Source organism: Oxyura jamaicensis, chromosome 4 (genome assembly GCF_011077185.1).
Source record: "Oxyura jamaicensis isolate SHBP4307 breed ruddy duck chromosome 4, BPBGC_Ojam_1.0, whole genome shotgun sequence".
Taxonomy (NCBI): Eukaryota; Metazoa; Chordata; class Aves; order Anseriformes; family Anatidae; genus Oxyura; species Oxyura jamaicensis.
In genome coordinates, this window is record NC_048896.1 from 40,509,216 (window position 1) to 40,522,268 (window position 13,053).

Sequence of the window (13,053 nt, forward strand, 5' to 3'; positions counted from 1 at the left end):
ATACACACTGCCTGTAATTTAATTTGTTTCTCTATTGGAAAAAGAGCAAAAGAAGGCCCAACTTCAACTAGTGCAAAAGGGAAATGGTAGCTGTGGTTTACCACACTGGCAACACTACAGCAATGATGAGCAGCTAATAAACTGTACCTCTTGCTACCCCCCTCTTGGTATTTCAGCACCATTTTATCTAGATTTCAGCCACTAGATTGATCCAGATGAAACATGGTCCATCCAGACCAGAATGACCATCTAAGAAAGGTTTCATCTCAGGCAAATGTTTTGATGCTCATGGGCACTGGATAAATGGCAAGATGTAACTTATAGGAGTTTCAGGGAGAGGAGCTCTTAGGATATGTCTGTTTCCACTATAATTGTCACCACAGCTTCATCTAATGTACCTTCTGCTTCCTTGAAATTAAGCCTAAGAGAGCAGAAATCAACCAAGGTCACATATAATAGTCTCCTAGCTCCCGTGGCAGGTTTGAAAAACCACTCTGAACACTGCATTGGTTACACTGCTGACAGCACTGTTAATAAGCTCTGCCAAGCTCAAGTCCCTCTGCATGGAACAAACCCATGTGCTCCTCTGGACAAAAGATGCAGATTGTTCCCTAAACCAGATCATTTGTTTTAATGTGAGTTATCAAGTTTCCCCACATTAATGGAAGAGCCTAGTCTGCTCTTCTTCAGTTCAGTAATTTCTGACTCTTGCCTACCACTCCCACCACACTTGGGTGAATGGTGCTTGTTTCTTACCGTTAATTCATTTATACAGAGTGCTGAAACTGGAGCCCTGTGACCTCGAAGCTGCGTTAGAAATGAGAGTTTATTCAAATCCCAAATGATGCAGGTGCGATCCCGTGATCCACTCACAATTATGTGATAAGCTAGCGATGCTGTTAAGCATGTGACAGTGTCAGTATGACCCAGTAATGCCTGCAAAACAAAAACCAGGAGGAATGTAGTCCAATCAGGAGAGAGCACAAAAATGACTACATTAAACCTGAAGAGATTCAAGTAAAGGAAACATCAATAATGTATCAGAAGATCCAGCTGGACTGAGACTGGAAGCATTTAGCTGTGACTACTTCCATAATCAAAATTAATAAGAGTCATTTTCTGAAAACAAGAATTCATTGTAAATATCAAACGGCTCCTATTTAAACATCTGTTGATGTTTGAGAGAAGACGAAGGAAGAGAAGAGAAAATTACAATCAAAAAGTCAAGGTTAATTGCAAGGATGGGAAAACTACAAGCAGCTGCTTTGAGAAGACCCATCTTTTAGATTTTAGGCCTCAACTAACCATTGAAACAGGAGTCTGGAATACAGTTGGATTTTTTGCATTTATCGAGTTACAAGTCATCAGATAAGTTGCAGCGACTTGTCTTGCATTTACTCTGACCCCACTGCTGCAAGAAGATGAAAGCAAAGCAACTTAATTACGCTACTCTGAAACTCAAGGTTATGGTGTTTTATCTTGCAGCACTCATAAGCAAAAAGCTTTGGAAACACAGCTTGGGACAGTCATTGTTGGAGACCACTGTTGGGAAGTTAGTTAAAAATTCTCTAAATTTCTTCTGATTAGTTTGAGCTGAAGCTTTCCACTAGGGAAAAAAAAAACTATTATTAAGATGCTACCAGGAACAGTAGCACTTATAATTTGACTACCTAGAACAATGACACACTGCTTCTAGAATACTTTGAGATTATTTTTTTTGGTGGTGGTGATGGTTCGGTGATTTTTTTTGGTTCTGTTTAATAGACACACAAGACTTCCTCTGTACTTAACTGCAACTGGCTTAAAACCACAGGTGCTTGTTTGTTGTATAAAAAGATGATGTCTTGAATTAACAAAGAACCAACAATATAAGGCTATCCTGAACAAGTATACTATGCTCCGCAAACACCATATTACTGTCAGAAAGTGCAAAGTTTTGACCAAAAATGTAATTTAAACATAACTCCAAAAGAAAAGACAGCAATACTTAGAAAAAGGAAAAGGAACTGTTGAGACATTCATGAGTCTCCTTCACTGCCATCTCTGACAGTTTTCAGATGGCGGCAGCACTACAATAACAGAGATACAACACAAAATACACCTTTATACTGTTGTTAACATTGCTACCCAATTCCCTGTTTCTCCAAAAAGCTCATAGTGGTCAACTATCCTCAAACTAATGCAATTCTAAAGACACAGTTTGCCAATTTTCAATGCAGATCAGTACCTTGACTACTTAGATTTCCAAAGGTCTACTTGATTCACTGTTCCAAAGCTTACTGAGCAAGCAATACTCCTTTCATACTTCCTTGGATCTTGGAACATAGTTTGCCTAATAGGCATCTTCATTGTACTTTACCTGTTTTAGTGTGAGGGCTTTAGCTTTTTCTTTGGAGATGCCCATTTCCCACACACACACAGCTGTGCTTGTTCCCCCAGTGATAACTAGTTTGGGGTTGGGACAAATGGCACACAGTATCTGACCCCATTCTGACAAACATTCATAAACAATTACTGCCTGGAAATAAAGAAAACAAATAATTACTTGAAGAATTGGAATTAGGTAGGAAAAAATAAAAGCCCAAGTGCCACCCTGAATGCTGGATCATTAAGTAACTAAGATATCGTTGCTCCACCTTCTACATTTCCCACAAACAGAAATAATTCCAGCTTCAGCCATAAGATGGCTCCTGAGAGAACACAAGAGGTGAATTTTACTGGCATTCTTTAATTCAAATGATTTTTTTTATTTTTATTTTTTTCAGGCTTGTTAAAAATTATTATGAATTAGCTTATGTCATTCTGCTCATGTTATCACAAAGATCACCAGATGGGGGCAATAAAACATAAACAGTACAAGCAAATATTATTTCATTGACATGCAAACTAAGCATTCTTGGATTTCTTTTGCTATTTAATAGTTGATTGCTTTCAGCACTAAAACCAATTTCAGATGACAAACCTTGTCTGACTCGTAGGTACCCAGTCTACAGCTGAGGTCTGCATAGCCCCAGGCAAAAGTTTTATTCCATGTAGGTGGGATGAGAACCTTATTCTGTTCTACTGCCAGAATGCCTTTATCAGTACACACGATCTGTCCCACAGGCTCCTTGAGCTCTAGAAAAGAAGATGCAGTTATCTTTTACTGAATGCAAAGACAGAAACTGTCTGATCCCATTAAATACCTGATGCTCTGCAAAAGCCAGAGATTATACAATTGCTCTGGTCCCACTTGCAATGCTGCATGAGGTATCCCTTCAAGCTTAAAATGGCACAGATGTTATCTCTTTGACATTTCTCATTAGAAATGATTTTCAGTACAATTAAAATATTACTCTTTTTTTTTTTTTTTTTTTTTTTTTTTTTGGGTATTGATGCCAACATCATTTTGGGCCCCTCACTACAAGAAGGACATTGAGATGCTGGAGCGTGTCCCAAGAAGGGTAACAAAGATGGTGAAGGGTCTAGAGAGTAAGTCTTATGAGGAGCGGCTGAGGGAGCTGGGGTTGATTAGCTTGGATAAAGGAAGACTCAAGGAAAACCTTATGGTACTTTACCATTACCTTAAAGGATGCCATAGTGAGACAAGGATCGGGCTCTCCTCATAACCACCAAGGGATAAGATAGGGGGAAATGGCCTCAGGTTGCACCAGGGGAGATTTACATTGGATATTAGGAGATATTTCCTTACTAAAAGGGTTGTGTGGCACTAGAGAAGGTTGCCCAGGGAAGTGGTTGAGTCACCATCCAGGGAGGTATTTGAGAGATGTGTAGGTGTAGAACTTAGCATGGTTTAGTGGGTGACTTGTCAGTGCTAGGTTAGAGGTTGGACTAGGTGATCTTAGAGGTCTTTTGCAACCTGGATGATTCCATGATCTTAGACAAATATTCCCACAGTCTACATTCCTAACTACTTACCTATGTATTTATCTAGTTTTGCAAATATAGATTAATGGCTTCCTATTTCCTGTCCTCAAGTATAGCCCTGCTATGTTCTGTGTAATGGTATGCTGTTTTCTTTTTTACGCCATACACACATTCATTTAAACACCTATGACATAAAACACTGCATAGGATTTACCTATCTCATGGACAATTAACTTTTGTTCACTGCAATATCATGTATGAAGTCAAAACCCACTTTTTTGGTCTCACTGCAGCAATCAACAACATCCTTTCCTGCCAACATTCTCAGTATTTCTTGGCTCTGAGAAAAACAATCCTTCTGCTATAGCAAATAAACAATGAAGCCACTGCTGGCCTGAAAACAGTATTAATCTGTTAACTATTAAAGTATTAACTATTAAAGTATTAAAATATCCTTCAGACACCTTTGCAATTTGCATCAAACACTTTTTGTCCAAATTAAAACTTGAAAGAGGTGCTTAGGCCCCATTTTATCCATGTCTTTTAAGAAGGTACACCCAACTGGCATAGATTTGGCACTTTCCAAGGATACTTTAAGCTAAGTAATAACAACCTTAGACCATTAGCATATTTTAAATTTCTTTCTCTCAAATTTACAAGCATTATGAATAAAAGTTAAAACTAAACAAAATATGGAAAAACACTATCTCATTGAAATTCTGAAAGCTCTGTGAAAGAAACAGAAGTAAGTGTTGTGGTTTTATGTTTTACCTTTTACTGGTGCAAGAGATGGTCGTAGGTTGTCTAAATGATGGAAAAAAATCTTGTCACTTGTGGAACCAGGGAGTACAGAGGTTCCTGCAACCTCTCCATTCAGTCGACTTCTAACACGCTTTGGTGGGTGTGGTTTTTTAAAGAGCTGAAATTAATCAAAAAATTACTTGTGATCAAAAATTACAGGTTTGCAAGAGCACCATCTTAAAAAGATCAGTAGTGTCCCATTCACCTTATCAAAATTCTACAGATCAGTAAATTCTACTTAACTGTCCTCAGTGTTCATGGACTCACCACTATTCAGTGTTCATTAATAATTTATAGTAACATTTTGATGAGACTTCACCAAATAATACAAAAAACAACTAGGATATAATGAGCAAATTATTTTTAAAGCTACCTCCAGCTGCAAAAGCAGATGACGTAAAGCCAGCAAGGATGCCAAAAGTGATTCATAAGATGATGTCAAATTCTGTTGCAGGTTTCCTCCAATAATTTCAAGTGAACTGGTCAAAATCAGGTTCTCATTTAACACCCTAATATTTGCCCTCTTGTCACTCTTATCACTACTGTGCTGTTTATTTTTGCCACATTGCCTGTTCTGATACATCTTGTGGCTCCTGTGAAACCATGTGCTTCTGCTACAGTCTAGAGCTCCAAACCTGCATTTGTGTTCCCAGTGAATTGTTCAAGGTATCTGTAAGTTTCCACCAGATCAAGGATTGGAAAAATTAATTCATGACATGAAAAAAATTTAACTGAATGACATAAAAAAAAAAAAAAAACCTACAGCAACACCTAATTCAAGGGAAAAAAAAATCCTCCCAAAAAACTAAGAACTCAAAGTAACACTTCATTAAGTACACTAATTTGGTGTAATCTCTCTTAAAGAGTACTCAAACTTTAAAACTGCACATAAAAGATAAATCTATGCATGAATAGTACAGGACCTTTAAGTGTCAATCATTGTAAAGGAAATACTGAGTATTTTTTCAAAAATTCTCTGAATAAAAGATGTGGTCAAACTCAGTATCTCCTAGAGCTGCCTTAAAAATATATACGTATAGAAATTATTTTATTACGGGATACTTTGAAATACCTAAACACCAGACTTTACCTTAAAATGTCGTTTTCATTGTTCCCCCCGACATTAAGTGGTATGCTTCACAGCAGCAATGCACTCATTTTTCCCATGCCCTTTTTTTTTTTTTTAATTGAACCATAATTAATTTCACCTTTATTTTGAGAGCGCAAAATGGAAAAAAGACATTTCCATCTTGTGAGCAAAGCTCAAAATTTATCCTAATTGTATCTGTTTTGGAGATGCAAATGATTCAACATTCCTGGAAAAAGATTTATGGACATACCCTTCCAGGAAGTTTTGCTCCTCCTTTTCTCTTAAATGTATTTCAACTCAAGCATCATCTTGCGAATAGAAATTTTGCAAATGGTATACCTGCTTTGGTATCTGTCCGAAGTTATTAATGAATCCTATAGTAGCTGTCTCTTTTAACGGATCATTGATGTTGTATATGTCCACTTGCCCCTCATAGAAGAGATGATGAAAAACATTTACAGCTTCGACTGCTGCAGGACCTTGCTGTTTATAGCCAAAGATCAAGTCAATCCACTCATGCAGATGTGCACTCACAAAGTCACATTCCAGAGCCTGAAATTCAAAGGGCATGCATTAAAACTAGCCATGTCAGTCATCGGTCAAGTATACTACACCTGCCATAAAGAAAGAAGCAGAATATATTGATATATTCTATATTTTATTTTAGTTTTTGTTAAAGCTGAAGGACTTCTTGTCTCAGCTTGCTCTCTAGCCAAAAATGAAGGGGAGTAAACACCAGCTCTGCAGCAATTTGTAACAAATAGCCATCAACCCAGAACACGTGGACTGGCTGGTAGCTGTGACTGCATGAATCAAGCCAGGTTTCATTCACATTGTAATGTCACAACCGACATTTTTTACTTCCATTATTAAAACTCAAATTACCTCCCGATGAACTCTGATAAATTCACGAGGGTCTCCTTTTGCCCATGGGGGAAGTATTACATCTCCAAGTTTAGTGCCATTTTGTTTGCAACCTATAAAAAAACAAACCAAGTTTTGGAGACAAGCACTGAAACCACATAGCAGTAGCAACAGTTAATTAACAACAACAAAGTCTAACACCTTTCCTTCAAAGAAAGGCCATTCAGACTTTTATTTTAAATACTGTCTAATTTTTAAACATCAGGCAGTAAAACCTGAAAAATTCTGACTTGGTGATAGTCAGCAAGATTCTGACATGCGTGATAGTCAGCAAGAGTAGAAAATGAAGAACTCAAGTATTCCTTGCAAAGGCTTTTGAAGTTGACAATACTGTTTCAGAATACGCTCTTCAAAGCAAACCAATTTTTCTAGCTTGGGGAGTTGATTAGATTACTCAGTCTTCTTACAGTTTCACAATATAGAAGTCTGAACTCAAAACCTTTACATTTCCTAATGAAGTGCTCTTTGAATACAACTTCTTCTCTTAATATTTCTAGTTATGTAGATTTCTTATTTCCTCTCTCTGCCATAGGAAACACTGTAGCATGCAAAAGATCATCAAAACAGCCAGTCCTGTGGTCTTTTGCGGCCACTACACAATCCGAGCCCCATGCTGTTAATTTAGCTTGCACAAAAGCAGCCAGCCTGGCTACTGGAAGTTGATGCCCAAGAAGCCATCCATCTGGTCGCTACAGCAATCACTGCACCAAGGCTCAGCGCTGATCTTTTTTTGACTTGCATATTAGAAATTGTTTCATGAGGTAAACATGAATAAACGTGAAAGACTGGATTTTAGAGAGGAAAAATATTCTGTACTTGGCATCTCTTTAGTGTGTATACAGCTGTGGGCATGTCAACTGGGTTTATTTTAAAGGCAAATAAATCCTGGTATGAGACAGCTCAACAACAAACTGTACTGGGAAGACTTGCTGTAGCAGCTCTTTGGCTGCTAGAAACAATCTGCATTAAACAATGACGTTGTTTTACCCATGGGAATGGCTACACTATGACAGTACAGGCTGAATACCCATGCATTGACCCTTTACACCCAAGGACAGTGGTCATTCCTCTGGACATGTCCTGGACACACACATTCATCAGGATCCTAGAGAGATCCTTTCCCACCCAGAATATAAAATGGTGGCAAGTTTCAATTACTGAAACCTTACTCCTTACAACTTCCCACTCATATTCTTGTGTTGTCACTGAGAGACAATCCCACATTTTGTACTTGCTCAGAGGAACACCAGCAAGCTTCCAAGTTTACACAGGTGCACAAGTAGTACATTGGCCCAACAGAAACATTCCTTGCATAATCTAATCAGGCTTTGAATGTTTTCCTATCTCTTTGTTTGGGAGAAAGGGAGTGGAAGGATACTGGGATAATTATGAAGTAACACTAACTGAAGTCTCGTGCAGGTTTTTATTTTTACAGTAGTTCAGAACAAAGCTTGTCCTACTGTTCTTCTAAATGTTGATAGAAGAACTAGTAACTGGTGTATCCACCTAAAATTAGCACATATACAACTAAATGAACAAGACCTCAATATTTAATGGTAATGGCCACACCCTACTCTCTGAAGAACACTTGGAAGATGTGTTTTGTCTTTCCCTACTTCCTTTTTTTTTTTTTTTTTTTGCTTTTCTTTTTGTACATTCCACTTCCAATCTCTAACAGCATTTTGAATTAAGGATTTGAGGCTATTGAAACACACCACCAATTCATCTTTCTTATTGCTATTAGATTCACAGCACAGAGCTGAGAGAAGCTTAAAGCTGCTGATAAGAGCGACATACACTAATGAATATTTATCTCCTATGGACAATGTCTGTGAAACTTGACTCGTTAAATAATTACTGTTATAGAAGTCAAGTGCCACATTTCAACAGAAGCTTTGGAAACACTTTAAGGGGAAGTCCTAACCTGAATGCTATGAAACAGATTTCCCAAAGCCTAAAAATGGCATAAAGAAAATTAAGAGTAAGGTAAAGTACATTTCTCAATGCTCTAACTTTCAAAGCCATGAAAAAAAAGGTTATAAATATTTTTGGGGGTAATAAAAATCTTCAGTGAAACTGAGAAATGTCTTTTTGATATGATAGCTATGTTTAGCACTTCCTAACTTTTGAACCCTTTCTTAAGGCTTTTAAACTAGTGTTATATTATTTCCATTACCACCATAATACACTGCAAGACTTAAGAGAGTCACTTAGCAGAGATGAATTCTTTACTGGTGAATGCTCTGCAGTGCACCGTTGATCTCTTTTGCAGCTTTGTAAGCTTGACTTAGTTAAAGCAGAGGTTTAGAATTAGTTTCTTAGATTCTTGTTATCTCTCACCCATGCTCCAAGCAGTTATTTCAATCTGCTGTTAAGCCTTTTATTTTCTTTAATGGATGAAATCTGTGAATAATAGACCATGTTTGGTCTATTTTACATATGTGAAAGTAAAGTATGTCTCAAAATAAATTATCAAGATTTTAACATAGTATTCTCATAAGAAAAAGGAGAGGGACTTTTGTCAGGGAGTGTTTTGGCCTACCTAGGTCAAAATTATTGGAATTGAGCAGGAACTCAGGGAGGTAGAAAAATTCTGGGATGAGCTCCTTCACATCTGCCATGTTGTGCTTTGATGCTGAATACCAGGCCTCCCGGACACTGTGAAACATTCGGTCAGCCAGGTCAAAGTGACCACCCTGTGAGACAAAGCAAGAAACAACTGATCGTTGGAGTAACTTGGACAAATTTGCTGTTCTGAGAGAAGGCAAACCAGAACATACTCTGCCTAATAAATACACCATAAAACATAGCATGTTTCTTCCTGTAACACAAAGAATTTTAACTGCTGCATTACTTTATGCTGTGGAACACAATAATAGTACACAAAATATGAAGACTGATCTACCAAATTTTAAGAGAGACACCTAGTTCTACTTCAAAGTTTAGTCTCTTCTGTGAAACACTGTCCCAAAGAAAATAAGTAAATATATATGTATATATTTTGCCTGGTGGCTTCTGTCCAGGAAAATATTGGAAACAATGTTTTGAGCCCAGTTACCTGTCAAACTGCCAAAAGATGCCAGGCTCTGCAAATTTTGGCTTACTTTAACACTCAGTACTGAATTGCATCTTGAGATAGAAGTATAGGTTTAAAATAAGCATCTTTCAACACATCCACAGTAAACTGAAGAACTGGCATAAGATTATTTCAATGGCAGACAAATAAAGCACAATGAGAAGTGTATTTGTCTTTACAATAAAACCTGCTTTGTTTTATTTCTGGTGCTATTTTTTTCCATACATTTTTCTAAATGTTTGAACTACATAACGAAACGTGAATTCCATTACACCTACTACAAATAAACTTCAAACATCCCTAAGGTTTTTGGACCTATCCTACCTGCGATCACTCAAGATATTTTTTCTAACATATTTGATGAGAACAAAGCAGACTGATCACATTTTTCATGCAGGTTTCAAATGTACAGCAGGATAGCAACAGGCAATATGGTCTTGTATTTTTTACCTGTAGCCGTAAAAAAATCTGTGTAAAAGGCTCCATCCGGACAAGATAAGAAGCCACTATCATGGCAGATGAATAGTGGGTCCCATAATGATAAGCTGGAGTTTCACCTGCCAAAAAGTAAAAATCATCAACATATAAGAAATAAAGAAGTTAAGTAACAGAATTTAAGTGACAACCGTTACTGGTGACAGTACTAACTAGTGATGCATCGTATTTACTCTGTGACCTCAGACACATTTAAAATTGGCATTTGTAATTTTCATTCTTGGGAAATTGAAAACCTTGTGTTTTGTCATGGCCACCATTTAAGTTTTAGCTGCAGTGAGTAGCTTTAATTTGATGAGCTTCTGTCCAGCAAGACTGCATGTTTACTCATTTTTTTTTATTTTAAATACTTCAAATGTCCCAACGCAGCTACAGTGATTTCTTTTTGGTTGCTCTGGAATTAAAGGCTCAGTCAGAAATACATCTCAGAATTGTTGGCTACAGAATTTGTAGAGCTTTCACTGTCTTAATTTCCTGGCAAGGAATCTGCATAAATACACATAGAACACGATTCATTTCTGAAAATGACCGTCTTAGCCACCTGCTGTTGTTTGATGCAGAACAGCATCACAGTAGTTAAACAAGCTTGTGCTGTGTATAAAAGCACACAGAAATAGCTATCACCTATTATAGCTGTTTTGACAAACTCACAAGTTTTATTTTCAATAGATAAGGAAACTCTAAATGGAGAATACACAACTCAACTGCTTATCATTTGGAAGCATTACAAACCTAAGAACATAACAGTACGTGTATTTCTTTTGGGGGGTAGGTAGCAAAGAAAAAGCTGCTTTTCTTAACAGAAAAATATGCCTTAAATTAAGAAATTAAAAAGCTGGAGCCCTGATAATGCAAAAGTATTCATATTCCTCCGTACAATTTATTGTCTTACAGCAGCATTCAAACATTAGTCAAGGAGACAACTGACTGTATGCTTAGTATGTACTTGCCCATATCTAACATTTAGACAAGGTTGAACTGTTCTCAATATACAACTCTTTTCTCTTTAATTTTGCGCATAAAAACATAATGTTCAGATTTAAAAAAAACAACAATGGAACAACAACAAACATATCATCACCCTCCCTTTGCTTCAATTTAATACTTGTTTCTAAGTCACACACACACAAAAAAAAACAACACCCACATGGTAGAGCTCTGTATATCCAAATCCAGAACTCTTGACCCTTATAATGAAAATCCATGACTCCCTCCCATCACATGGCAGGCACGTGCCCCTCTCTTTTTCCTGCAGGATATATCGTTACTTACCATTGGGATCTTCCCAGTCTTTGTATCGTTTCTTGTACTGGGCTAACCTGTCTTCTGTTTGAGCTCCCATGGGCTTGGCCAGGTTTCTGAATGTCCTGGGATTTGTAAGGTCCAATTCCTTTTAAAATAAAATGAACACCACTTCTATTTAAAAAATTAATGCTTTCTCCATAGGCATAACATCCTCCAGGATGCAGAAAACTACTGCAGACTTACAGGAACCACTGTAGTCTTGCGCATTGTTACATGAAGGGGAAGCAATTAGAACATGCTATGAACATGCTATGCACCTGTGCACAGCCCAACAGCATCTGTAAAATGAGGATGGGCAAGGACTCGCCTGGGTGGGGCAGCTAAGCACCTCTAATATTCTACCCACTGATAGCATGGGCTGGACATTGTAAAACAGATTAAATCTAAAGACTGCAAATACAGATAAGACTGTTTTACTAAGGCATTGCAAGCCAGCTGTAGTATTTACAAGCATCAAATGCGTAAAAGATAACTACTAAGTTGACAAGATATTTTATTTACCTCTGAATCATAGTCTGCGAGGATCCAGGGAAAGACAGGGTACTGCATAAGATCATTATATGATCTGCCTGCCAGAGTGTTTAAGTGCATCAGGTACTGGAAGTTACTGATTTCTCCTCTCTGAAGGAAGACATAACAGTGTTGAACAGTTTGCTTGGCAATAATCAACTAAACTGCCAGACTTTCAAGATGTTCAGCTCTCTCCAAATACATGAAGCTTAATTCCATGTTACAATGCCAACTCTAAGCTTACATTTCTACGGTAGAATCATTTACTATTTGATGATGATGATACCATGACATGAATACCCATTAAATGAATACCCATTAAAACACAGAGATATATTTTCTAAAGCAGTATATTCCACTTGTTCTAGCAAGAGTACACAACTTATATGCATTAATTATGTATTGCTACAAAATGTGCAATTTAATATAAAAAGAATTTATACTTACTTCCCATCTTTGAGTTACAGATTTTTCTCCCACTAAAGTGCTAAGCAATCCAGACCTAACAAGAAGAATGAAGTATATTTTCTAACTTACCAATAAGACCCGTGTTAAATCTTTACAAGACAATTCCAAGTGTAAAGATTAAAATTTGTAAATTTTTACATTTAAACAAATCAGACTTCATTCCTTTTTGCATTAGTAGTACTTATTTTGTTTCTGAACACAGGCTGACAAAATAATGCACATTATCCATGCATTTCAGTGCACATACAAATAAAACTGATGGGCTGCTGCTGAGGAAAGTATGTTTAAAAACTTGAACAAGCCAAATGGTTTTGGTACTCCGATTCCTTTCAGAATGTACCTGTATACCAACAACGTTAATCCTGGTAACATGTATTTATTTGTAGGAAGATATACCAATGCCACCAACAATATTAAAACGTTTAAAGTAGCTGGAACATAAAATCACTGTTTTCTTATTTATTTGATAATGCCCAGTTTTAAATAGAGGTTGCAATACTCCCCAGGGCAACTGGAC

At 37.1% G+C, this 13,053-nt stretch overlaps 1 protein-coding gene across 6 annotated transcripts in view; it reads right to left on the reverse strand.

The window, feature by feature from the left end:
* WDFY3 (WD repeat and FYVE domain containing 3) overlaps positions 1–13,053 on the reverse strand; it is a 134,803-nt gene that overhangs the window by 8,002 nt on the left and 113,748 nt on the right. For all 6 annotated transcript variants that reach the window (XM_035326042.1, XM_035326039.1, XM_035326041.1 and 3 more), the window contains 11 exons: positions 12,516–12,570; positions 12,060–12,179; positions 11,526–11,643; positions 10,209–10,315; positions 9,225–9,378; positions 6,644–6,735; positions 6,098–6,310; positions 4,639–4,786; positions 2,963–3,117; positions 2,360–2,518; positions 757–936 (listed from right to left, as the gene is read on the reverse strand). In XM_035326042.1, coding sequence (XP_035181933.1) covers positions 757–936; positions 2,360–2,518; positions 2,963–3,117; positions 4,639–4,786; positions 6,098–6,310; positions 6,644–6,735; positions 9,225–9,378; positions 10,209–10,315; positions 11,526–11,643; positions 12,060–12,179; positions 12,516–12,570 — 1,501 coding nt within the window. The remainder of the gene's footprint in view (positions 1–756; positions 937–2,359; positions 2,519–2,962; positions 3,118–4,638; positions 4,787–6,097; positions 6,311–6,643; positions 6,736–9,224; positions 9,379–10,208; positions 10,316–11,525; positions 11,644–12,059; positions 12,180–12,515; positions 12,571–13,053) is intronic.